The 27,903-nt window shown below is 34.3% G+C and overlaps 1 protein-coding gene across 4 annotated transcripts in view; it reads right to left on the bottom strand.

Moving 5' to 3' along the window:
- The window catches only part of Ldh (Lactate dehydrogenase), a 34,637-nt gene extending 7,951 nt beyond the window's left edge, over positions 1-26,686 (bottom strand). For 2 of the 4 annotated variants that reach the window (XR_012464748.1, XM_023172197.2), the window contains exons 1-5: positions 26,483-26,686; positions 20,581-20,720; positions 20,406-20,523; positions 16,085-16,432; positions 12,834-13,075 (exon numbers count right to left, since the gene is read on the bottom strand). Coding sequence is in view for 3 of the 4 variants with exons in the window: in XM_023172197.2 (XP_023027965.1) it covers positions 12,834-13,075; positions 16,085-16,432; positions 20,406-20,523; positions 20,581-20,703 (831 nt within the window). In the remaining variant the exon portion in view is untranslated. Of the gene's footprint in view, positions 1-409; positions 2,226-4,952; positions 5,239-12,833; positions 13,076-16,084; positions 16,433-20,405; positions 20,524-20,580; positions 20,721-26,482 lie in introns of those variants that run through there. The other 2 variants (XM_023172185.2, XM_023172178.2) reach the window with 2 other exon arrangements.
- Positions 26,687-27,903: the final 1,217 nt, after the last annotated feature.

Raw genomic sequence — 27,903 nt, 5'->3', positions numbered from 1 at the left:
ACATATTCAATTAGAATACATGTTTAGGAATTCGATTAGATTTTGTACAAGTTTGAGTAAAACCATTTTCCTCTGTCTACAGATGTTGTGGTTTCAGTGGCTGTTAAATTCCAAGTACAACTCCGTAGCTTTAAATCAATATATCTCTTGGCAGTTCATTACAAGACACATTGATATCAACAAAAGCTATAATTCATTATTCAATGTTCTATTTTGGCCAGAATTCAAATTCCGACATGTTCAATACTGTCAAAGTTTGAGGAAAACTATTTTACTCTCTTAGTCATTCTGTTAAGAAAGTATTTCTTGAGTTCATTACAAAACACAAGCTGTAAATTATTGTTTATGTGTTCAAAATGAATTCAAACAATCACATTAATCAGAGACGAGATGGATCAATAAAAACACCTTGAAGAGAATGTATATATTTCTGCAAGTATAAAAAAACTAATCAAAAAGCGAAGCATAAAACGAATTCACAATATGAAATATATCATCCTAATTCTTACTAAAATTACGATACGTATCACAAAATACAAAATTGGTTACAACAAGTACGCATACAAAATATTACTCTCAATAAATTACATCAGGATAACAATGATATGTTGCGTCAGTAACTTCTTTCAGAGTTCCTGAGAAATATGTGAATATCAAATCACAATAATTCCTAGACTACAGATCTACTGTTGAGATATTCCACTCTCAAGTAGATGGGAATTCATATGGCAAAGGTTTCAAATACTTTGTGCTTGTTAAAAACAGTACAGAATTATAGCTCAGAACCCACAGCTTAAGGAGAGCCACCCCTCAGCTGACGGTTTAATTTCAGTCAGGGCCTTATCAAGTCTGAATCCGGCACTGATTGGAGCACCTAAAACATCCAACTTGAATATCTTGGGAACAAAGTGACTTAACTCCCAATTGGTTCCAGATCTTCGAAGTTTCAAATACTTTGAGCTTGTTATAATCAGTGCACGATTATAGCTTAGAGGACCCACAGCTTGTGGAGAGCCACCCCCTCAGCTGACGGTTTAATTCAGGTCAGGGCCTTATCAAGTCTGAATCCGGCGCTGATTGGAACACCTAAAACATCCAACTTGAATATCTTGGGAACAAAGTGACTCAACTCCCAATTGGTTCCAGATCTTCGAAGTTTCAAATACTTTGAGCTCGTTATAATCAGTGCACAATTGTAGCTTACAGGACCCACAGCTTGTGTTATAGCTTAGGGGACCCACAGCTTGTGGAGAGCCACCCCCTCAGCTGACGGTTCAATTCAGGTCAGGGTCTTATCAAGTGTGAATCCGGCACTGATTGAAACATCTGAAATAGATAACTTGAAAATCTTGGGAACAAAGTGACTTCATTCCGAATTGGTTCTGGATCTCCAATGTAATAACATTTCATTTCGCAAATAATCCAGGAAAGTGAATTTGAATAGAATATATTTTTTAGAAAAGTTTGGTACAGAGGAATATTCCTGAACTCTTGAAAGATGATCACAATATTCTTGATGACCATTATAGTTTTTTTTTCAGGTAGCAATTGAACGTTTATTCTCATTCTAATCCAATTTGTTATCTCATTAGAGAATAACCTTCCTCATTTCTTAAAGCAACTGAATAATTTGTACTGAAGACACTTTTGGTAAAAATATTTCAACCTGAGAGATTCACTATTACATCAAAATAAATTAAAAACTTAAATAAATTATATGACACATGCTGATATAACCAACTAAGAAGGGTATAGTACTGAATCAGATGTTTTTTTAGAAACTATGGGCAGGTCATACTTTCACCAATTACTTCATTTCCAAAAAATCGTACAGCAAGAAACGAAACTTTGAAAACGATGTTGAATATTCATTCCTCAAACTTCTATTTTTAGATCTGAAGATCTTCAGGTACATAAAGCACTGGTATTTGAAATGAGGTTTGTATAAATGCTCCATTCAATTTCAGAAAATCAGTGCCCACCTTATTAAGAAATAAAAAATATAAATTACTATAACAAATTGAAACTAAGAAATTGAGTCCAAAAAAGTCCAAATTTCTTCAAAAGATCAATTCATCTTGAACAGTTCCCATAAGTCTGGCAGAATCTTGAAGGTGACTTCTCTCTTCATCTGTAAGATTTTGTTGAACAGTCTCCGATATTCCATTAGCTCCTAGAACAGCTGGTACTGACAAAAATACTTCATTTTCGATTTCGTGGTGGCCCTGAATAATAATTGCATGTAAATAATAAACTCATTAGAAAGAATCTCAATAAAAAGCAATTTTTGTTTTGGCTTGGATGAATACTTACTCGCTGCATCTGTTTCTGCAATTATTCGCTAAATATCTCAAGTTACTTTCTTGGATAATTCTTGAAAGAATACTGTCAACTCACAACGAATGTACATTTGTTAAAATTATGACCCGCATCACGACAATAAGACGATTCGAGGTGTTTTGTGATGAACATGAACATGAACAGTGGCTTTGATATAACCCCATGACCAATTTCGGAATAAATAACAGTTAGTTTAGTGACAGAAGTTTCATCGACATTCATTTGATTCCTCACTTTCAAATGGGGAAATCAAAAAGCAATTCTATAGCAAACCATACATTAAATCTGAACATAGATGGTTCAATATTGAAGAGAACAAATCCGAGCTGCTAGGCCATGGTGTAATGAAATTTGAAGTAACAAACGTTTCGTCTGCTACTGCCGCAGACATCATCAGTTGTATGTGACTACGAGGATAGAGGTTGAATCTCGACGTTTTTGCAACTGTGGTTTTTCTGGGATCCGGAAGTCTAGAAGATTCACCGCTTTTTCATCTATTTCATTAGTATCTTGAATGCGAATGTGCGAATTATTCAGGTACTTGCATTTCACAAAACAGTTTAGTTTTTGTTGCTTGTTTCCAAGGAAATGAAGGTACTATTTTGTTACAACGGACGTGGCAGCTTTCAACAGAACTCCCTGTAACTGTTTGCAAATTTTTTTATTCAAACTAGGTGCTCTCTAGGTAGTTTCCCAAGAAGTGTTGGTCAGACTTGTGGAAACTACATAAAGATGAGGTGCTCTGGTCTTCAAATATCGAAGGAGCCCGCTTCTGCTTGATATTCTTCTCAGCTCAACCATATTCGTTTCGTTCCCTTCTGGAATAGTTCAACTTTTGACCGTCACCTCATCATCCTGTGGGTCGATATACCAGTAGGAGAGCTTGAGAATGTGATAATGGAAAAAAAATGTCCACGACTGTCGATTTTTGGAAAATTTTCCCCAAAGTTATTGTATGACTCCAAAAGTCTAAATTGATCATTTCAAATCAGTTTCAGGTTGTTTTTGAAAACCTGAGAATTCTTGCCGTACGAGGTTATTGTTCTTTTATCCTCGCACACTACATATCATTGAAACAAATATAAATCTTTACTCAGTTTTAACATTTTTTTAATCCTTTTGTGGTCGACAAAAACCAAAAAACCTCAGCCCAATAATTCTCCTACATTGTTGATTATTCAAAGTTCTCCCATGGAAAGTGACTATTTTCGAAGAATCTCAAGAGATTGAAGAATGTGAACGTTCACGGCCGAAGATAACTGTGTGAAAGCTATTTTCCGATTTGGGGATAATTTCAATAGAAGAGAAGTGGCAATGAACATCAATAAAGTTTAGCTACCTGTCCCTAAAATTACAAAAACAAGTTCAGGTAATCAAGCCACGCCCACTAATCTAATATATAAAATTCTTACCACTATTATTGTGTATACATCGAGTGTAGATACAGTTTGCGATGCCACCGAAGCTGTGAAATATTCAACAGAGATTTTGAAGTCATTGGATTTGCCAGGCCTGCCACCGCATAATTTACAACTGATGGTTGGATTGCTCCGTGATTTGAATCCGCCACGGCTGTGCAACCCCACGCGATTAGTCATTAAAAAATTATTGGAAAACGTTGTCGAAGCCAGCATTTTAAATGGCAAGTTCCGAGGTGAAAATATACCACGAATTTCCAATTAAATTGACATTTGCAATGACTATTTATAAGTCCCAAGGCCAAACAATGTCCGTTTGTGGCTTGGATTTGAGTACACCATGTTTTTCACACGGAAAATCATACGTGGCACGCTCTCGAGTGGGCAAACCATCCCGTTTGTTTGTGTTAGCTAAACATGGACTCACGAAAAATTATATTTATGAAAGATATAAAACTTTCAAATCTCAGAATAATTCGGAGACACGAAACCGCCACACTTTTATTATTCCAAAATACTCGACAGCCTGCTTTTCTCGTAGTTTCATTCACTACTCTATCGAACAATATAATGCTCTACTTCATATTATAATTTCAAGAAAAAGTTGAAAACATATCTGAAGCCTTCTGGATAGATAATATATTCATGGTATGCCTTGCTCATATGGTTTTCCCTTTGGCTCACTATTTAATATTTACTTTGAAATTTAAAGCCTTTGTTTCACAAAGAGTCATGAACTACCCGCTAACTAATGTGTACTGGGTAATTATTTTTAAATTTCTATATAATTCATACTATTCCCTAGGTTGAGTTGTAAAAACCACAAGTGAACTTCGCCCTTCATTGATTTTTGTGTGTGAATAAAGCCCATTTATTATTATTATTATTATTAGCTTAGGCACTGCGTCCGTTATCACATCGCCTTTGAAACCTGCAGAACACGGCCAAAAACCCGTAAAATAGCTTTCACACAATTGCATTTCTAATCAAAAAATACTAAAAATGATCCCTTTCCAGTATATCTTTTCTGACCTTGTATTTCATCAGTTTATTTGGAGATATGCATTCCATTATCTCTGTCCCAGAATATTCAATTTGGTAAAAAACTACATGCAGGATTCCGGTTGAATTTTCAACATATTTCTTGAAGTAAAAACAAGTCGAAAAAAAGTTCTAACTTCTAACAAAACTTCATGGAGTTACAAGAAACATTTATTATCTATTGAAAGTGACAGTCATAGAAAATGGGGGATAGAAAACAAAGGGTATATGGGATGATTACCAGTTTCGCGGCAGATGGGGTGAGTTTTCACTTCTAAAAAATAACACCATTCTGGACTTCGCTCATAAGTGCCGCTGAGAATTTCAAAGAACACCTTTCACTACTTGACAGTGGCTGTTTCACAATATCTACAACGCCGTTATATCCCAAAGTTGCTGGCATGGATAAAAATACATCGTAATCCAATCCATGTAATCCCTAGGACAAGCGACAGTTTCAATTCAATCATTTCCCAAGACCTTGAAAATCCCTGGGACTAATAGTAGCAGGATACAAATTGAAACGAAATATTTGATGGTACTCTAGCCAGAAGATGGCTCTTCTTTTCATAATTTGCATAATATAAAGCTTGGAAAGCATAAGGATAGCAAAAAAAAATAAGCAGTGGTATGTTCCTATACTGTCATAAACGTTTAATATTGGGATAGAGGAAATGTGTGTAGATGCGTGAAAACTGAAAAATGTGTGTGATTCACTATAACTTTCTGCAACCGAGCCTAACCATCACAGCAAAGTCTTATTTTGAGTAAACCGACGAAATCTATCGATAATTGCTTCAGCAGCAGCCGACACTTGTCAACAGAAGCGGTCCAACCATGCTCCACAACAACGTACGTCCGCACGTTTCACAAATCATCGTATTGAGTGTCAAAGTTCTGTCTCACCCACCATACTCCCCAGACTTTTGGCCAGCCGACTACCATCTTTCTAAGCACTTTCTCACTGGTAGAATCTGCGCCACCAATCAGGATCAGACAAAAAGCGCTTCGTAGACTTCGTCGAGTCCCAAGAATCCAATTTTCAGCTGACGGAATTAGTCGACGTGTGTTACGTTGGCAAAAGTGGTTCAAATGTCGCTTGTTTCGCTGAGACATTACAATTTGAAGTTGACTCATGAAAACGGACAAACTTTCGAAACAATCTGCACAGTTTGGTTCGATAGAAAGTTTTTTCTTTGGCTATAATCATGGCAGTCGAATATGTTTCAAATAATGATATATGAAATCACAAATATGTAAGAGACACTCGAAACCTGGTGCAAAAACTGATATGAAGAAGATATATCAGATCAAGCTGATGATATTTTGAATAAAGTTACGTTCTCCAGTGTATATAAGTAGTGTTAAAATTAAAATTTCTTCCCACACCATTTTCCTTGTCAAAAAGTAGTATTGAAATTTTCACAATTGGCATACTTTTAAATATGTTTCAGACGTTTTATTGCATAATCATACAGTTCATTCAGTAAATAGCAGATCAGCAACTACTGAAGCTCTATCATAAAGCTGTAAGCTAGTTCTACCAAGCAAAAACAAAAATGCCATTCTATCCCAGTTGATAATGAGCTCAACATCGTTGAGCTATTGTGATATGATAACTGGTCATCTCATGGAAATCCTTTTCCACTGGGCATCGAAATCACATGATTCTACATTCTGGGCCGGACATTCATTTAGATTGTTGCAGGTAGTTAAATATAACGTCAGTTTCAATGCGTAAAAAGATTTCCATGACTCCAGAAATTGGCCCCCGTTCAGTTGATAATAGAGGGGTATCTTTATTTCAACTGCAGTAAAGACTTTCAGTGAAACAATGTAACCTGTGATTTCTTAAGTCTTTAATTATTTCCTGAATTTCGAAGTCAGTTGAAGAAAATGACGGAAATTCAGAAAGGAGAATATTTACTGCTGAAAGAAGAATTAAGAATTATTTCTAGTCTAGAATAAATGAGTGAGGAGTGTAGATGTGTTTTAAAACCAGAAAACATTCATCAAGAGCATATGTTTATTAATTCAGCTGTTACTAAATTGAATAATAAATGATTGAAATAATAGTTATTTGTTCAACTAGGCAGAGAAGTAACAGATTTACGCGGCTGGCATTTAATTGCCGATACATTAAAACTAAGAAGAGCAAAATTTCAACACAAAGACGAGTTATTTTCTAACGCCTATGCATTAAAAAATCAATCGATATGCCTAAAAGAGAAATTTTTATGCCTGGGCATCAGAAATGTCACTTCTGTGGTCGATAAATGTCACCAAAATTGACGTTTATTGCCATTCATAAAAAACATTTCTTCTCCTGATTGAAAAAATGGATTTAAAAAAATATTTTTCATTCATAATTAAGGAAGTTTCTTGGGTAACGATATCAAACTATCTCAAACACGATGATATCAACACTAGAAGGGATGTCGATGACCTCAACATTACATATTTCAACTTAGGATATGCCACATAAACGCAATTCTCCAAATGGAAGAGTTTTTTGAACAGTGAAGTTGAAGATGTATCGAGTTGAACCTCAAAACGATAAGCAGCCACAGTCCGTCCCCCTGATATGTACCCCTCTTGGTGAAAACAAATGTGCTATCTAGTATCTATAGAAGAGAGACAAATCTCGAAAATTTCTTCTATGTTCCAGAATATCAAGGTTCAAGTGCCTAAAGCATACCCTGCAGGGTATGCTTTAGGGACGGAGCTCCATACATGTGAATAATACTCCAAAGAAGGTCTGCTATGAGCTTTATAAAGCATCAAAAGTTGCAGAGGTTCCTGATTCGTAACAGTGTTCCGAGCTGGTGAGAAGCAGCCTTTGCAATTCCAGCAGCATGATTCTGCCAAGACTAGTTGGTGTTCATTTTAACCCCCAATAAAGCTATCACAGCAGAAAACGGAATTGTCTGTCCTAGCATTATTATATCCGGTTCGGGGCATTCATCTGTTTGGAGAAAACTGATGCATGGGTTTTCGTTGCATTGAATTGAACGTGATTACTTTCACGCCAATTCGAAATCACTTCTATACTAAAACCAATAATGATTGAGAGTAGAAGCCCAGTTGACAGCAAATCGGGGGCGTGCTTATTAATTTTTGAGAGGGTTAAGAATGAAAGAAAAATTTTTAGTACAATTAGTTGAAATATTCATACACATTTTTTATTTATTTCATTGAAACTTTGCAATATCGTAATTTACCTAATCGTTGTAGTCATTAGGTGGGCCTTATGAAAACGGAGTAATAATCGTGATAATTATAGTAGGTACCAAATAAATTAACAATATTAATAAAAAACACAATATATATATATATATATATATATATATATATATATATATATATATATATATATATATATATATATATATATATATATATATATATATATATATATATATATATATATACATATATATAACTTTTTTTCACCATTGGGTTGCAGCAATTGATAAGTGAACTCTTTATAACTATTCTCAAGCTTTCGAGTAACTTAAACTCATCGTCAGGGGTACTAGAAAATACAAATTACAAATTTTTGATAATAGAATATAATATAAATGTAAATGTACAAATTTTCGTCTAATCTTCAACCTCAGATTCGTCACTGTTGCTACCGCTATCATCAAAGTGAATTATAATTAGTTCAGTATTGTGTTCAATACGGTTGTCTACGTCCCACATTTTTTGCTCCTCTTTTAAAACATGCTGCATGCATTTCTTCCAGTCTTCTGTAGAAACAGTTCGAATAACTTCTTGTAGGTGATGTTGCACGTCCACTAATTTAAATGTTCTGTTTTCTCGTGCCACATATCCTTTTACTTGCGCCCAGATTAATTCTATTGGGTTTAATTCGCAGTGGTATGGTGGTAACCTCAAAACTGTAATTCCACGACTTAACTCCATTTCATCCACTGAGAATTTTTTATATTTGTCTGTGTGTAATTTTGCTAGCTGAAGTAGTTCTGCCTTTAAGCTATCTTTGTTATATTGGATATTCTTATTAATTAGCCATTCTTGAATTGCTGCCTTTTTCCATGATTGTTTCGGTAACGGTTCTAAATGTCGACTATGGTATGGGGCATTGTCCATGACGATGACAGACCCAGGTTCCACAAGTTGAATGATGCCTTCAAACCATTTTTCAAACACCTCCGCATTCATCTCTTCATGATAGTCGCCTGTTTTCTTAGATTTAAATATTAATTCACCATTTGGCAAAAATCCACTGTCGCTTCCTATATGCGTAACTATCAGACGACTACCTTTTCCAGATGGCTGTTTTAACCCAACTGACAAACCTTCAATAAAGGCTTGTCGTGCACTTGTTATATTACCATCCTGCCATACTTTTTTGACCGTATGTCCTTGGTTAACCCATGTCTCGTCCATGAAGTACAATTTTTTTTTGAGCTTCCGAAATTCGTCAATTTTTCTTAGATAGTTTCTTCTCCATGCTATTATTTCTTGACGTTGAATGAGAATGCTTTTCCTGTCAACTTTTCCGTACGTAAATTTCATTTCGTGTACAAGTTTCCTAAAAGTTTCTTTACCCATTTTTGGGACCAATTCATGATCGCTAAGTGCCTCCAGAACTGTTTGTAGTGTGGGCAGCTCATTTCTGAAAAAGAAACTGTGAATAGTTCTGCGTATACTGGTTTTGGCTTCTTCATCAACTGTGATTTTTTTTCGTCCGCTACTAGTTTTTGGCGTTTGTACGTCCCCATGAATTTCTGCTTCTCTTAGTATTTTGTAAATCGATGATTTCGGTACACCGGTATAATCAGAGCACATATCAACTAATTTATCTTTTGTAATTGTGGAACTTAATGATGTAGAAATGCCCGGTTGGTTATTCGGAGGTACACACGTAGAATTACAGCACATATGCACAAAGTCATCTTTTGGTGGCTGATGATCTCTTTCAAGACAGTGAAATACTCACAGTACAATTTGTTTTTCTTTTACTGACCGAGACTCCGACCGTTTTACCTTTTTCGACGTGGAAGGCCCGACCATGTCTCCCATTTTTTGAGTAGTTTGAGAACGGTGTAGAAATATAATTATGTAACGCTTAAACACTTATTAGCACTATTATTTTCACCAATTGTTATCACAACACGTCGATTGCTGACTAACTTAACTGTAAAACGTACAATTTACGCTGTATAATTCACAAACCAATGATACGCTCATGGCTGCAAGTACATTAGTGAGGACTGCACCGATGAGATGGAAGTTACGGTAAAGTGACAAAGACAGAAATATCGTTGCGTACAGCGTTGCCACTAGTTGTAATAAATCACTATACAGAAAATAATGAATTTTAACTGATCAGTAATCAGGAAATGTATAAGTATTACTCATTACAAGCTCATTACTGATTTTTGTCATAAATAATACCTTTTAATCGTACTAGTATTGTGTATTATCTATAATTTGCCACAACCTACAACTCTACTGCTTACTATATTTTGATTCTGCTATAAACTGGTAACGTAAAATTTAGATATGACAATGCGCTTTACTCTCAATCATTATTGGTTTTACTATATATCCTCATTAACATATGCTACCTCCTGCAGCCGGTGAAGATGTGCCTCCGCTGCCGATGTCCTGAAATCCGAATGGAATGCGAGACAAGTGTGCTGTCGTCAGCAAAGCAATATATTGAATTCTGGTTTTTTCCCAATAAGTCGTTGATATAAAATAAAAAAAGATTGGAGATAATGTGAATCCCTGGGAACACCATCATTGATGGTGAAAGAAATCGAGAGACGGCCACTTGCAGGAAACGTTCTTTCAGGAAGCTGGATAAATTTTGTTTGAAAAATGGCACTGCTGGACTGATTTAAACAACTGTCTAATGAAAATCAGGCAAATTTTTGAATGAGGAAACAATAACTTTATAGATATAATTTCATTCGACCTCGTTCAACCTATCAATTGGAAACTAGAGGAGAAAATAATTTCTTTCGCCAATAACCATACTTTGTGTTGTTGTTCGTTAAATTTCATACTAGGCATATCATAACTACAGGGTGGGCCATCGAAAACTTGACATGGAGATTTTGGGTACTAATCTTGAAAATCCGAAAAAACGCTCAGACAGGTCGATTTTTATTGGGAGGAAGACAGTTTTTTCCCTATTTACAGCGTCGTCACTTCAACCCCGGAGCAGAGGGGTGAACAACCCTTGGAATTTTAATAGGGAATAGGGGGCGAGTCAACATCGTTTGAAACAGCTTGGAATTGTCTAAACAATGGTGTACATTTTTTTTAAATTTGTACGTATTCAAAAAGGTTCTTTCCGAGAATTAACTTTTTCAATATTGTTGATAGCAACAAATTGTTGCTCAGTTGGAATGTATTTGGAACTCTTTCATTTGTTTTTCACGCGTTAATTTTTTAGTTCTATGATGAAAGGACTATTACAAATGAGAAATGGTTAAGAATGATGTTTCTATTTCTCATTTTTATGTTAAAAGTGATATCTACATTATTACTAGTAGTGAGTGCCGTGAAGTGTTGCTAAAGAAGCAATGATTCATACAACTGCAGAGAGGGTTGTGTTGACTAAACTGTACTATGGAAATAGACGTTGTGCTGCGAGAGCCGCTGAACTGTTCGGTCATCAACATGGAAAGAATGTGTCGCGACAGTATGTTTTCAATTTAACTGCAGAATTTCGCGCAACTGGATCTGTAGCAAATGAAAAACGGCAAATCAAGTGGCAATTCTGGGCCATGTTGAGTTTGAGCATACTTTTAGCACAAGAAAGTTAGCATTTGTTTCCGGGGTGTCACGAATTAGCATTCGGCGTATTTTAAAAACCCACGAAATGCATCTCTACAAGATTAAATTATTGCAAGAACTGAATGAAGATGATTTCGATCGACGCTTGCAATTTTGCGAGTTTGTTAGTGAATGAGCGGTGATGAATGTTCTTTTTTTCTAAATCGCCATAGTTAATCGCCATAATTGTCGCTATTGAGCTGATTCAAATCCTCATATTTTTCATGAAGTGCATACTCAACGTCCACAAAAATTAAATGTATGGACTGTAATTTTTGGTGACCGTATTGTTGACCCATTGTTTTTAGAAGGCAATTCAACCCTACAAATGTATCTGATGGAGCTTCTAGAAGATACAATTATTCCCCTTCTCACTGATATTATTGAAAATGACCACAATTATCGGGAGGATCCGTTAATATTTCAACGAAATGGGGCTCTTCTGCACTATGCTCTGCCTGTTCAGCAGTATTTAGATCGGACTTTTTCGGATTACTGGATTGGGAGGAGGGCACTATCGAATGGCCACCACGATCACCAGACCTTTTGCGTTAGATTTATTTCTGTGGGGTCATTTGAAAAGCAGAATTTACTGTACTCCTCCTGCATCACTTGAAGATTTACGGCAACGAATCACAAATGAATGTCGCCAAATCACTATAGAAATGCTCCACAATGTTCGAGAACGTTTCCAGCAGAATCTCTATTACTACATGGAAGCTGGAGGTGCCCATTTGGAGCATATGCTAACATGAGATTAAAGTACGTAACTTCAACTCTAAATTCATTACGGTTCGTCCAAATTAAAAAAAATGTACACCGTAGAGAATTCCAAGATCTTTCGAACGACTCGCCCCCAGTTCCCTATTGAAATTCCAAGGGTTGTTCACCCCTCTGCTACGGGGTTGTAGTGACGATGCTGTAAATGGGGAAAAACTGTCCCACTCCCAATAAAAATCGACATTTTTTAGAATTTGCAAAATTAGTATCCAAAACCTCCATGTCAAGTTTTCGATGACCCACCCATGTTACAGTATATTCAAGAATAGAATATCCGATTATAATCATTTCTGTAGCAGTTGTATCCCTACTGAGTACATAAAATCAATGATAAGCATTATAAAATAGACATAAAACTAAATTGAATGATGTGGTCGTCGTGCTACAAGTTACATTGTTTCTCCCAATCTACTGAAGGACACAAAAAACCACTCTTACCTTAACATACGTTGATACAGCATGGACATTGTTCATGTTCTTGAGAATACTACTGGCTAATGATGCTACACTTAATCCTACGGCCCACGAGGTGTATCCTTTTAATTTGATGACATCATATGCTGAATTTATGACATCCTTGTGGACTTGTTTCCAATTTTCGGGATCCTCATCGGTGCCGATTGAGGGGTTGATTTCACGTAATCTTACCCCTGCTACGTTCACCCCAGACCATACAGCCACTGACAAAGGAATAAAAGAAACGTTAAGTAACGAATACAATCGACATTTCGGATAATTCGATTCAATTTATCTATATATTCGTTCAGCAACATAGAAATACCAAAACATACAAAAAATTATCCAAAATAATATGCAGGCCAGTCAAATAAAACACATAGTAGAATACTAAATTCAAAACACTCATTGATGATTCACTGAAGCAACTATAAGAAGAATTTAGTAATCATTTTGAGCTCCTTTATCTTTTATTAACGTATCGAAGATAATTACTACACATTCCCTGTATATTTAGCCAAAAACTCTCGACATACAGCACTCTTGATGAAGAAATAATAAAGACAACCAATAAGTTTCAGTCTCCCACTCACAGAGGCGCTGTGTACACTTAAAAGAGACACTGTTTGACGATGTCAAATTGAAATCGATAATAATTCCTAAAATTTTTATCTCACTATCTAGATTTTTTCTGTTTCTAATTTCAAATTGAATCGACTCATGTTTTTTGCGATTGTGAAATCCAACCAAGTTATTAACAATTTACAAATCAACAAAAGAGAACCAATTTCTTGTCTAGGATTTGAGAACAATATTTGAATCTCCCGAAGGCATCCGTAGACAACACACTATACATGAATGTGTTCATTAAGTTGCCTATATTGATACAAAATAATCAATGATATGCTTGTTAGGTGTCAATTGAATTTGCAACTTGCCATTGATGAAGTAGAACTGTTATGATGAACTATTATACAGGGTAATCGAAGTAAAATGCATGTGTAACAATCATATTACGAAATGAAATTTACATAACGTATTCCAAAAACACTTTATTGTGAGATTTTCACTAAATTGTTTTACAAAAACGCAACACGTGTTTCGCCATACAATGGCTTCATCTGGCGTGTCTTTCAACTAATTCTACACATTCCATACTAAATATATATATAGTTTATGGAGTACCTGAAATCAAAGTACCTGTAAACGAAGTACCTGGATTTTAAGTAGCTGATATTTTACCTGAGTTTCTAACGAATTAAAATACCTGATCTCATGTACCATTTTCACATTTGAAAAAATATATTCAGTAACGGAGAGTTATTGAGTTCTAATTGATCATTCAGTAAATTACCCGAATTCCTGAATCTATTGATTTCTAAACATTCTAGAAGATTGAGTTTCAAACTCTTTTCTTCTAAATGTAACACCTCGTACTCATGATTGAACTCATGTCCTTCTGCTAAAAGATGGTTTGCAAATGTGGAATTGGTCTTTCTATTTACAAAACTACTCCTATGTTCTTTAATTCGTTGGAAAAATGTTCTTCCTGTTTGGCCAATATACAGTTTTGGACAAGAGCCACAAGTCAGCTTATATACTCCGACACCAAAGTTTTGTCCTTATTGTTTTTAATAAATTTACTTAGGTTATTATTCGTTCTATAAGCTACGTTTACGCCTTCTTTCTTCAAAAAACGGGCAATATTCCTGTTTGGTTCCCCCACATATGTCAATGTCTTATAACTAACGTTATCGCATCTTGAATATGGGTAGACCAGATCCATGGCTTGCTTTTGTCGTTTTTTGGAAATAATGGAGTTTACAATATCTACCTTATAACCGTTATTAATCGCGATTTGTTTGATCAAATTCAGTTCTTTCTGGAAATTTACATAGTCTTTCTCAACAGAGTCAGAATTGAAGTAACATTAATTTTTTGTTATTAACAGACCTAATTAACGATTAACGCTCAACTGAATTTCATAGTGGATTTTCTGAAAATGTTACCACAATAATATGTTCGTCTGTCAATGAATATCAACAATTAGCTCTTGAAACCAACATTTTCTATAAAGGCGTGTTCTGATGAAATTGGTAAAAATTATGTAAGTCTTTATAAGTTTCAAAATCATATACCAAATTTCATGATACCATGACGGAATTGAATTGTTTGCCACTTTTACCACTATATATTCATTTATAAACAAAAATGGGCATGTTCCCCTAAGTTTTCAAGTTATTATATTACTTATTTGAATACAATTATATACAGTCTAAAAATAAAAACATGAGTGTTTGAAATAGTTTCAAATATATAAAAAAATGGTTCAGGATTTTATTTGGTAAATAAAACTGATAAATTTCAAATGAGACAAAAATTATAACTGGTAGGCTACAGTTTTCTATAAAATTGGAAATTATTTTTTACAAATCGTTCATGTGAAGATAATATATAAGACTCAGATGGAACTCGTAAAAAAAATTCAGTGATGACACTGCATACGAGTTGGGGTTTTCACCTCAGTTTTTTTTATCATTTTTGAGTGTTGAGCAGAGTATCTCAATCCCGATCTGGAGGAATGTTTTGAATGTTAATAGTTTCAAAACCATTAATAAGAACTTATTGAGGCGATTTCTAAAAACAAAAAATATTGGCATTGTTAAATATGATTGGTTTCAACAAAATTTGAATGTAAGAATGCGAACGAATTTCAACGATGCAAGATCTGCGTAATATTTAAAATTGGGAATTCCGCAAGAGACGGTGTTAGGCCCTATCTTATAAGAAAGTTTACTGAATCGTGAAAACGAAATTCCTGTGTATATTTATAGAGAGAAATCTGACTTTCTCTGGAATTACAACATGAATCTTGAGTCTGATAATCATGATATCAAAAAAATATAACAGTTGAGCTTAAAATTCCGTAGGCTAACATAGAAAAAAAATGATAAAAAAACTCCACTTTAAATTTATCCCACAAACTAACAATCCGGCAGCTGTGAAACTTGTACACGTTACTTTTGAAGGTTAGGGTTACCTAAAAACCATATGAATTTGATAATAATGGCGCCATCTGTGTATTTTCAGTCCACCTAAAATCTTACGTTTATATTATTAGAGTATATTAAAATTACAATTGATTGATTCAAGTAGGAAGTGTTATTGTTATTGAAGGTGTTGATTTATTATATTTGAATAATGATTACACCGAATATCAAAGCAAAACTCACCACTAGTATCACCATGCTCTCCAATGATCCACCCGTGGACACTAGTTGGAGATATTCCCAACTTCTGAGATATCAAAAACCTGAACCTCGAGGTATCCAAGTTAGTTCCAGAACCAATAACTCTGTTTTTGGGGAGACCGCTCAACTTCCACGCTACGTATGTTAAAATGTCTACTGGATTACTCACTACCAGAAGAATTGTGTCGGGGGAATATTTGATGAGATTTGGAACGATGAATTTGAGAACGTCTGTGTTACGTTGTACCAGATCAAGTCGGGTTTCACCTTCTCTTTGTCGAACACCGGCAGTAATGATACATAGTTTGGAACCAGCTGTCACCGAATAATCTGGAAATCATCAAATATTTATTTATTTATTTATTTATTACACAAATAGGGATACAAACAGAATAAATCCAAAAAATATCCTCATTTTACATATGAAAGATAGTGAGTAAACAAAATATGCTAAGTACATTACACTATATAGTAACGAATATTAACAAAAAACTAAATGAACAGTATATGAAGAACCGATAACTAATCATAAATAAAAATAGATTTCACATACTTTTTAAATCTAAGGAAAGGTAACCTCAGTTTTTCAATTGCAATGAGTGCAATGAGTGTTGAAGAATCTGATAATTCAGCATAAAGGAGAGTTTTTTTCTGAATTGGTTTTTCTAAATGGAGTTGCAAAAAGATCATGGTTTCGCAAGTCTCTGCAAGGTGTATTTTTGTTATCGGTTTATAAGGCGTGAATTTAATTTTGTGTAAAATACGTCGTACACTCTCTCGGTTAACACATGTTCTATCTGCAATATCTTGAATACTTGTTTTTTATGTTCTACGACATCCAAACATATTTCAAATTCCACTTCTTCAGTATGTCTAGAAGGCTGATGTGCTTTTCTAAAATCACTCTCAACCGAGCCAGTAGATTTAAACTTAGCTATTATCCTACTAACTGTTGACTGATGAATATTTCTTGCAGGATGTCTGGCATTGAAAATATCAGCTACTTGTCGGTGACCGGTATTCTCGCCGCATATTAAAACGATTTCAATTTTCTCTTGAAGATTCAGCATTTTTAACAACACACTAGACAACGAATAAACTATTTTAAATCTAAAACTGATAAACACTATTTTGAGTTATTCAACAAATGTCATATGACAATAAAATATTTTGCTTAGTCAGTTCAGTTCAATTGTTTCCACCTTTAGTTTAATTTCGTTGTAATTTTTCGTAATTAGTAAATCAAAGTTTAACTGTTTGAAAAGTGCAGTAAAGAATAAATTATTGACTTTTCATTGATATTGTTTTTTAATTATGCTTATGTATGAAACTATTTCGCAAAAAGTAGAAATAAAGTGAAAAATTTATCTGTTTTTAAAAACTGTATCAACATTTGGCATAATTTATTTTATATAATATATATATACAGTGTGTCCAAGATAAGGATCCTAAGCATGGGAATCTCAGTACCTTTTGGAGATACAACTTAGGTTAAATTAGGAAAAAGTTGTGTTCTTTAAAGCTTATTTACATGCCGTTTAGAAACTTGAAGAATTTTCATGGCCTGCTGAGATATTTGGGAAAAACGAGAATTTGACAATATCAATTTTATTTTTTTCTGACTTTATTTGAAAAGATATCAAAAAACGAATAACACTTTTTCATTGGCACTTTCAAGGTACTACACGATGGTATTTTCAGTTTTTATATCCGACGTTTCGTTTTCAAAAAACCATCATCAACTATAATTTTTTTTAAAACCACAAAAAAAGTACACCCTGTATCTGATTCCATTTTTTATTACGAATTCAACGATGTAACACATGCCATGGTTTTCTTTTTAGTTTAAGGGAAAATTACATTTTTAATATTTTTAAAATGTATTTTTAAGTACGTTAATAATGATTTTTTTAAGTAATGAAAACAACAAAGAAATTAACGCATTTTTTATTTAATTCAAAGGAGGTGTTCAAACAGGTTTCCGTTATTTTCCAAAAATAAGTATGATCTTCTAACTGTAGAACTTAAAACATGACGTAACATCTCTGGTGTAATACTGTTAAATGCGACAGTTACACATTCTCGTAACTGCTGTTCAGTTTGAAAAGAATGTTGGTGAAACCGGTTTTTAACAAAACCCCATATGAAGAAGTCCAGAGGAGTTAAGTCAGGGGATCGCGCTGGCCAAGACACTTCACTAAAGGTTCCAATCCACCTTCCAGGAAATCGCTGCGAAAGATACTCTGGAACTTGTCTAGAATTATGTGCAGGAGCACCGTCTTGTTGAAACCAACAGTTATTGACCTGTGCCAGAGGTAAATTATCTAAACAGTCTTCTACATAGTTTTGCAATAAATGATGGTATCGTTCGGCGGTCAAAGAATTATAGTAAAAAAACCGACATAGTATTTTAGTTCCTAAAATTGCACACCACATATTGAACCCAAAACGTTCTTGATGTCTTGATATTTTCTTAACACGCGGATTTTGCTGAGCCCAGTAATGCGTATTGCGGCGGTTGAATATACCATTATTAGTGACCATACTTTCGTCGGACCATATTATTTTTGAAGGGAAATTATAATCTTCTTCACACGCGCGTGTATACCATTCGCAAATCCTTGGCAAATCCTAAATTTATAGGGGTGATATCTATTTCTACGCAAAATAAATTGAGCTGTGGATTTGGCTACTCCTACATTATTTTCGATTTGCCTAGTTGATATTTCAGGGTTCTCAACAACTGCTTGTAAAACATTATTTTGGGCTTCTTCTGAAGATTCCTTTTTTCGAGATAAAACAGGCTTTTTAAATGAACCATATTCTTTTAAATTTCGAGCCAGCTCTAAGAAAATGGACTTACATGGCTGCTTTCTCTCTGGATATGTATTAAGATACATTGCTGCTGAATTTACAGTATTCTTGAGGCACAAAATGTAGCACGTTAGCATGTCAAACTTTTCTTCATGGCTATAATGCTCACCCGGCATATTCGACGATAATAACACAATATTATCTATTCAACAATAAACAATAATAACGACAACAATAACAATAACTCTAAAAACAACAACTCGACAAACAGGCTAACAACAACGACAATTACTATTTTATCGTGTAATTACATAATATTTGACAGGCTCGGTGACAGGTATTTACGTCAAAGCATTTGTTTGCAACGCCTACTTAAAGATTTTTTTTAAAAATAGAAAAAATGTAATATTCTTTTAAACTAAAAAGAAAACAATGGCATGTGATACATCGTTGAATTCGTAATAAAAAATGGAATCAGATACAGGGTGTACTTTTGTTTCGGGTCATATAAAAAAATAAAGTTGATGATGGTTTCTTGAAAACGAAACGTCGGATATAAAATCTAAAAATACCATCGTGTAGTACCTTAAAAGTGCCAATGAAAAAGTGTTATTCGTTTTTTGATATCTTTTCAAATAAAGTCAGAAAAAAATAAAATTGATATTGTCAAAAATTCTCGTTTTTCCCAAATATCTCAGCAGGCCATGAAAATTCTTCAAGTTTCTAAACGGCATGTAAATAAGCTTTAAAGAACAAACTTTTTCCTAATTTAACCTAAGCTGTATCTCCAACAGGTACTGAGATTCCCATGCTTAGGATCCTTATCTTGGACATACTGTATATATATATATATATATATATATATATATATATATATATATATATATATATATATATATATAGTTTCAAAGGAATAAGCAACAACACCACTGCTATCAGCACCCTTATCGCTCCTTGGACGTGACGTGGAGGACCCAGAAGGATACCCAAGAAGAAGCTACCGTTTTCCCCAGCCAGACTCCTGGGAGCAGTGGAAGACCCATCGGAGCAAATTCAGGACATCCTTGAGGAGTACCCACTGGTGATCAGATAGAGGACAGCGCAAAGCCTGAAACAGCCTGAAGTCTCAGGCCTGCTTCCCCTGGCCCAACAAAAACCCGAATCCTCAAGAACGACTACAGTCATGGACTCGGATACTCCAACCAATAACGCAACTACAAACTTTGATAATTTTAATGTAAGTTATTTGTAAAGGAACCCAACCCTGAAGAGGTATAAACCTATAACAGGGCCCCCTTCTTATATCATTATACCTATGTAACTTATAATGTCAACCACAAACATCGAAATCAATCAAAACCCTAATAGATAATCGACTTTCCCCAATATTTATCTTTGAAACTTTGTATTGATGGTGTGGAAATAATTTCAACTTCCGTTTCAACTGAAATGACCCTACATTTCTACAGTCCAACTCTCGACATCTCACCTTTACTTCCATTGATTTTTGGGTTCTTCAGGAAAAGAGATCCATGTTGAAGATCCATCATTTCGCCTTTGACTTTGTCTTCCATAACATCGACCAGAACAATATCGTTCGAAATTCCCTGCCGAAAAGTACAAAGTTACTCTGAGCAAAATGGAATTATAGATCAAATATATACCTGTGAAAGAATACTGAAAGCACAAGCCATTCCCACTTGTCCAACTCCTACAATCGTTACTCTATTGCCAGTTTCAGCGGCTGGTTCCGAGACCATGGAGAAAAGTGTGTCTCTGGTAGTCATGTTTGTGTATGATCAATCTGGAAAAAATTAAAGTGTTACTCTGAAAACTCTGAAATGGATTTTGACGACTGATGTCTGACGTTTGGTGATATTTTCTACTTATTTTATAGCTGTCACTCATCTGCCACGTCAATATTTCTGTTGTTTATTTCAGTGAAATTCACCAATGCAATTATAGACCATAAAAGACTAACCTACATTCAATAAAATTCCATTCAAATTCAAATCTCAACAGAATGAGCTACTAGTCAAAAAAATGAATGAATATAATTATTGACAATGACGAAAGTTGGACGAAAATTTAGAGATATTCTCAGAGAACGAGAATATAACAAGTGGAATAATTTGAAAACGAAAGAAAGAGGTGTACAACTTTACGATCAATATATTTCAGCAAATAGATAATTGTCAACCTCCTGAAAATGATTATCATATTCATGCTTTTGCATTAAATATGCATGCATTCATGCATGCATATTCAATGCATGAATGTAGGTATATATCTTATTACCTACTCTCGGATATATATACTCCGATATTTCTATTTAGGTCAGTAGTGCTAGAACACTTGAGAATGGTGTGGAAACCGAAACCTTGGTCGTATTGATATTAATACAGTGAGTGAGTGGAAATTAGACAAAGTATTTCATTCCTATATCTGAAAGAAAGAGTAGCTAAAAATAACAATAATATTAAACAGAAAACCCAGAAATGAAATTACAATGAAATGAAAAAATATAAATTAAGCAACAAATTGGAAATTGACCGATTGAAATGCTGATCAATATTCTACTAATATGAACCTCCGCACTAGACATCGAAGTGAGCTATCTGCCCCTTACCATAAATCAACTTATTATGAGAAAGGCACACACTACCAAGCAATCAAAGCATACACCTCCTCACTACCTCAAGTACTGAAAGATATCAAGGGTCTGAAGAGGTTCAGAAGTTCTGTCATAAGTTACTTGAAACAGAAACGCTATTATTCTTTTGATTGTTGGATGTAATAACGTACGAAATCATTGAAGGGCCACACAAAAATACTTTTTTCGATTTGTATAATTCTTTCATCTCAGAATTCTGACTTACAACAGAATTCTGAGAGGGAAGTCAAAATTCTGACATGCATACAATACGATACAAATCGAAAAAAATATTTTTGTGTGGCCCTTCTTGTATAATTCTGACGTTCATCTCAGAATTCAGAGTTGCAAGTCAGAATTCTGACTTGAATTTCAGAATTCTGACTTGTACCTTAGAATTCTGACTTCCAAGTCAGAATTCTGACTTGTATCTCAGAATTCTGACTTGTAAGTCAGAATTATACGAATCGAAAAAAATATTTTTGTGTGGCCCTTCTTGTATGATTCTGACGTTCATCTTAGAATTCTCAGTTGCAAGTCAGAATTCTGACTTGAATCTCAGAATTCTGACTTGTACCTTAGAATTCTGACTTCCAAGTCAGAATTCTGACTTCCAAGTCAGAATTCTGACTTGTATCTCAGAATTCTGACTTGTAAGTCAGAAGTATACAAATCGAAAAAAATATTTTTGTGTGGCCCTTTTTGTATAATTCTGACGTTCATCTCAGAATTCTGAGTTGCAAGTCAGAATTCTGACTTAAATCTCAGAATTGTGACTTGTATCTTAGAATTCTGAGTTGTAAGTCAAAATTCTGACTTGAATCTCAGAATCCTGACTTGCAAGTCACAATTCTTAGATTCCAGTCAGAATTCTGACTTGCAACTCAGAATTCTGAGATGAAAATCAGAATTATGCAATTGGAAAAAAATATTTTTGTGTGGCCCTTCAATGCTTTCGTAATAACGTGTATTAGTTTTAGATACTCTTTCAACTGTGCTTCTCAGATTTTTAAATTCAGCTGAATACTTAAATTCTTGTCTTTGTATTATAGTTAATACTGTTTTAAAATTTTAAGATTTGTAGTGTACCTCAATATTCAAATATTTTCATCCCCCTCGATTTATAGACATTATAAATACATTTCAATTTGCTTTTTCAAACCTGTATCTGACGTTTGCTGTGTCCTGTGATGATGTGATAAAAATTTAAAATTAAAAAAAAAATCGAGCCAAGTTACTTCACCTTTTAATTTTTTATGCCTTATTTTAATGTTTTCATTTAATTGTAATTTCATTTTAAAGTATTTTGCTTAATGTACTTGTTATTTTTTTACGTAATTCCCAATTTTTATTTGTTATTTCAGAGATTTCAAATCATATTATATTAAACAATGGAAGTCCGAACTGATGAAATGAAATTCATCATGGAGCATTGTCAATCACCTTCAAACAAACAACAATTTGTAGATTTTCAACACTTTGAAATATGCACGTGTGATAGTCCCAAATAAATTAACTTTATCATACTGATGACTAATTGAAACGAAATAAAATTCTCATCATTCCCTCAATGTTGTGGCCCTGACCCTGGCAATCAAATTTTTAATTCAACAGTATCGATCACAGACACGAGAGGACGATTGTAACAGATAAAATATGATTTTTATATGGTTAATCCGTTAATCTGTTATTTTCCATTTTTACGAATCCTGAAGATAACGTAATAGTTTGTCTGCAAGTGATATTTGATATTCTTGCGTCAACCAGACAACGAACTACATTTCATTTACGGTTTTGTTTACTACTGACATAATCTTTTAGCTCTTTATCGTGTAGGATTGAATGCAAGTAAATATTCATCCGCAATTTGGAACTAACTTTTATGTGTTCAGTAATTCAGTAACCCTTTCGGTATTTTTTAGATCGATATCATGTACCTATTTGATCTCACAGATGAATTAATATAAAAAAACAAATTGTGTAAGGTACAATACAATGAAGTGGTATGCAATGATATTTTTCATATCTAGCTATCTATATTTTATCTATACTAATATAACTGTGAAGTTTTGTGAGGATGTATGTAAGTATGTATGTATGTTTGTGGCTCTTTCACGCCTAAACGACTGAACAGATTTAGATGAAACTTTACATGTACCGTAAGATTGCTTATCTTAAATAGTTCTGAAAAATTCCGCGAAAGTATACAGTGCATGTCCCCACCCTTTTATTTTTTGAACGCGTCAGCTCAAAAAATTTGAATTTGGGATAATGGGATGACAGATGAAACTTTCAAGATGGCGACTGGACGCCATGTGGGAAAAAAATTCATAAGGATTCGCTTCGACTATTTCACTGATGAGAGGGTCAACAGTAGTTTCCAGAATTTTCAGATAGGTACAAGTTCCTCTGTTAAATTTGGATCAATTAATAGAGGTCCTACAATATGGTTTCCCAATTTTCCTGCCTAAACGTTAATTTTTTCTGGATATTGGGTATGTATTTCCCGGAAAACGTGAGGAATAGTGTCATTCCAATAAAGGCAATTTTGTCTGTGAACATTGCCGTTTAAATCCTACTCATCTCCACAACTATTGTGGAAATAGGAACGATGCCCTGCAATGGTTTCCGTCATGATTTAGCAGAATTCTGTTCTTCGATCAGGGGCATCTTCAGTTAATTGGTGTACCATTTCAATTTTGTATGGATGATACCTATTCCTCTGCCAAAATCTCCACACAGTAGAAGGAGACACCTCACAAACATTCACGACGGAATAAGTAGACTGTTCAGGATCCTTTAGGTCTCGTGAAAGTTACGCGTCGCACCGTAAATAAAAATCGCTTCAATTTGTATGAGAATTGACCATTGTAGAGAATATTGACGTGGAACTTTTCTGCTAGTAAAACCGAAAACTGAGTGGGAATACTCTAACTGAGCAAGGATTTTCATTGTCGTACTAACATTTTTTGTCGCTTTTATAAACGAAAACTAACTTAACAAACCTTATCGGGTTGTTGAAATTGCCATATGGCAGATTAAAAGGAATATTTCTAGGAATATCGATATTAATGTGTTTGTCTTCAGGAAATTATTCAATGTTTTGCCATTTTGTAGTAAGTGAAGATATTGACTTCATATTCTTCGGGAGGCCCCTCTTTCTATTTAATTTTTTGTCCCCAGATGGCCCCAGTTGCCATCTTGAAAGATTCAACTGTCAATTTCAGTTCGAAATAAAGTATTCATGCATTAATTTCATCATCCCAAATTTCAATTTTATGAGTTGATCCGTTTAAAAAATAAAAGGGGGGACATTAAAGAAATGCACTGTGTATCTACCTTTTATGTGGTAGCCACATAGGAAAAAGTAATTCGACGTTTTCAAACCATCCCTTGGCATTCAACCACAAGTTCCCGAATCTAAACGATACGGAAATTTTGCACTATGCAAGGAAGGGTTGCAAACTCAATTATTTAGAATCCTTGGAAATTCACAAGCATAATCATTGCGGGTGCAACCTGTTAAATGGTCAAATCGATTTAGTTTACTCCATTTTAAAGGGTTTTAAAAGGGCACTCAAAGAATTTAAAAAAAGTAATAGAATACAAATTTTGTGTCCCAAATATATTTGGGGCATTATTGGCTATCATTTATTGTTTTTAATTGTTTTCCATTGTTCACTAGGGTATTTGTATCTGTAATGAAACCAAATATCACTGTTTTAATAATAATTTAATGTTTATATGTACCTACATTTCATTATTTATTTAAATGTTACTTAACATATGATACTTTAATCTTTATCTGTAATGTTCACTGTCTGGCTACATGCAAGTTTAAATTTGCTAGTTAGTTTAAATTTAAACATTTTTACACACATTTTTTTATATTCCATTGTGCTAGTGTTATTATCATTATTAATTATTATTATTATTATTATTAACAATTGTAAATTCAGGTACTCAATCAAGCCAAGTACCTCGATTATTACCTACAGAAGTGCTATATAAGGGCTAATGTAATAAACTATTGTTAGTTTAATGTTATAAGTTTGAAAATGTCTTTATAGGACGAAACTGCAAATAAAAGTGGTAAAAAACATGAAAAGTTTCGATTCTCTTTTCTTCATTATTATTAAATATTACTGAAATGTTATCCCAACACCACACCGTTATTTTCAACACCTCGGCACGTATTTCGATCACCAAGTGATCATCTTCGAGAAGAAAATTAAATGTTTAATCTCCCTCTTGAAGATGATCACTTGGTGATTGTAAAAATTGTTGAGGTGTTAATAATAACGGTTTGGTGTTAACTCTAATAATATTCATTACTGCACCAAAGGTTACAAACAGTGCATTACAAATTATTATTATTATGTATAATAAATACATTATTCAATTCAATTCGGAAGTTCAATAATGTTTGGAAAAATATTACCGAGGAGTACAAATGATTATTAAATTCGACATAAAATGTCAGCCTATTAAAAAAATTCAACCGGGAAGAAAATTTCAAAGACAAATTATTATTTTTCAAAATGAGAATTTATAAATGATCGAACTCCTGGAAAGACCATACAGAATTTTATCAGCTGTATGTATCAGAATACATCGGCTGAAGAGCGTCAGCATGAAGGTCGAATAAAAGTCAAAGTTTTCAAAGTGCCCATGTCCTGGAAACTATTTCTTTGACAAGCCTTTTCTACAAAATAACATTACAATTTTTTCCCAACAATGATCTTTGTTTCTGGTGAACAGCGCTACAGAAATTAAAAAAAAAGTAAATAAAAAATCCCCCAAAAGAAAATATTATTTCTCTTCATATTACTTCCTTTCATTTTAAATCCCAACTCACATCATTAATAAACCATAAATTAATAAAACCACTGTAACGTTAATCTTGAACTCACCGGTTTTACTTCCTGAACTTATCAACAGTTTCGTTATCACTGAAAAGCTCACAAGCCTCTACTTTTCCGCGCTACAATAAGACTGAAATCAAGGTGACTTTCACCCTATATAAAACTCGCTGGAAGAGAGTCGGCGCATGCCTGAACCTAACCAATTCTATGAAGACCGAGAATTGGAAACTCCATCCGGCAAGAGAGTTCGAGATTGTTATCACGTATTTCGTCAGAAAAGACAGATATTGCAGTGTCTATGAAATCGAAGTTGGCCGTGAAACCCTGTATATACCGGCCAAAATTTTGATTTTCTTTGCTTTAATGAAGCTTCTACGGTGTTTGAATGTCAGACTGAGGCGCTAACGATGTAGGTCAGGAATTATGCCACAGGTAGGTGAGAGGTAACATTGCACAACAAACACGATGTTTGGATGAGTCATAACAACTAGTCACGTATTGTGAAACCATTCTAGACTTGTCGTTCATTCACTTGTTGTTTACGTGCAATTACGCATGTGCAAGTTAAAAGTAGAGGTAGAATTGGTGGATACATAAATTTTATCAATGCCGCAGCTGTCCATTCAGCCGCATCTTTCAATGGCTATTTTTATAGTGGAAATATATAGTCCAGTCATTTGGTAAAAAAAAAGGGGGTGACCTGGAAAGTTTTCCGGGAGTTTTGAAAATTGGCTAATTTATAGATTTGGGTATGCTCTTTTCGAATTTCAACTTTGCCACCTCGTACCCCCGACGCTCGCGCCGCCATCTTGAAAAAATGTCGTCTAAAAACGGTTTTTTAGGAATATCTCCTTTCCGACGCATTTTACGAAAAAAATATTAATTTACAAAATTAAACTAGAAAAAATTTCCTACAATTTATGTATCAATAATTTTTTTCATAAAATCAATAGTTTTTGGCGTACGAGCGCCGCAAAGTATTATTCATCTGCACCACCACGTTTTTTTCGTATTTTTTTCCAAAATATTCTATTACTGCCGCCGGTTTTGAAAAACCAGGTATAAGGGTAATATGTCGCCTTTGTATTGGGTCCCTTTCTCTCGACTATGGAGACTATACACGGTGTATATAGTCTCCATACTCTCGACCTTCATTTTCAGTAATACTATCGTAAGACTCGATGGATTTCATTTATTGATGTATTTCTTGGGATCAATTGGATACATAATGACTGGAAGTGGATTGAAAGAGCTTTTTAACACTATTTACGCAATTAATTCAATTGAAAAAATCATGACAGGACATGCGTATTCACGTGCGGTAAGACCACATATATTGACACATCTTTCAATTGCCAAAATTGTTCTACAATCAATAGATATTTCACCCGATCTCGATGCAGAATTAGAAATAATTTTATACAATTTCGATAGGTCAGTGGTACTCGAAGCGGACCAAGAGGAATGCT

The sequence above is a fragment of the Leptinotarsa decemlineata genome, unplaced genomic scaffold (genome assembly GCF_025532065.1).
Source record: "Leptinotarsa decemlineata unplaced genomic scaffold, Ldec_3_MD MMD2_tig00000035_RagTag_RagTag, whole genome shotgun sequence".
NCBI classification, from domain to species: domain Eukaryota; kingdom Metazoa; phylum Arthropoda; class Insecta; order Coleoptera; family Chrysomelidae; genus Leptinotarsa; species Leptinotarsa decemlineata.
The sequence above is the reverse complement of the archived record's forward strand: the minus strand, read 5'-3'. Positions and strand labels throughout refer to the sequence as shown.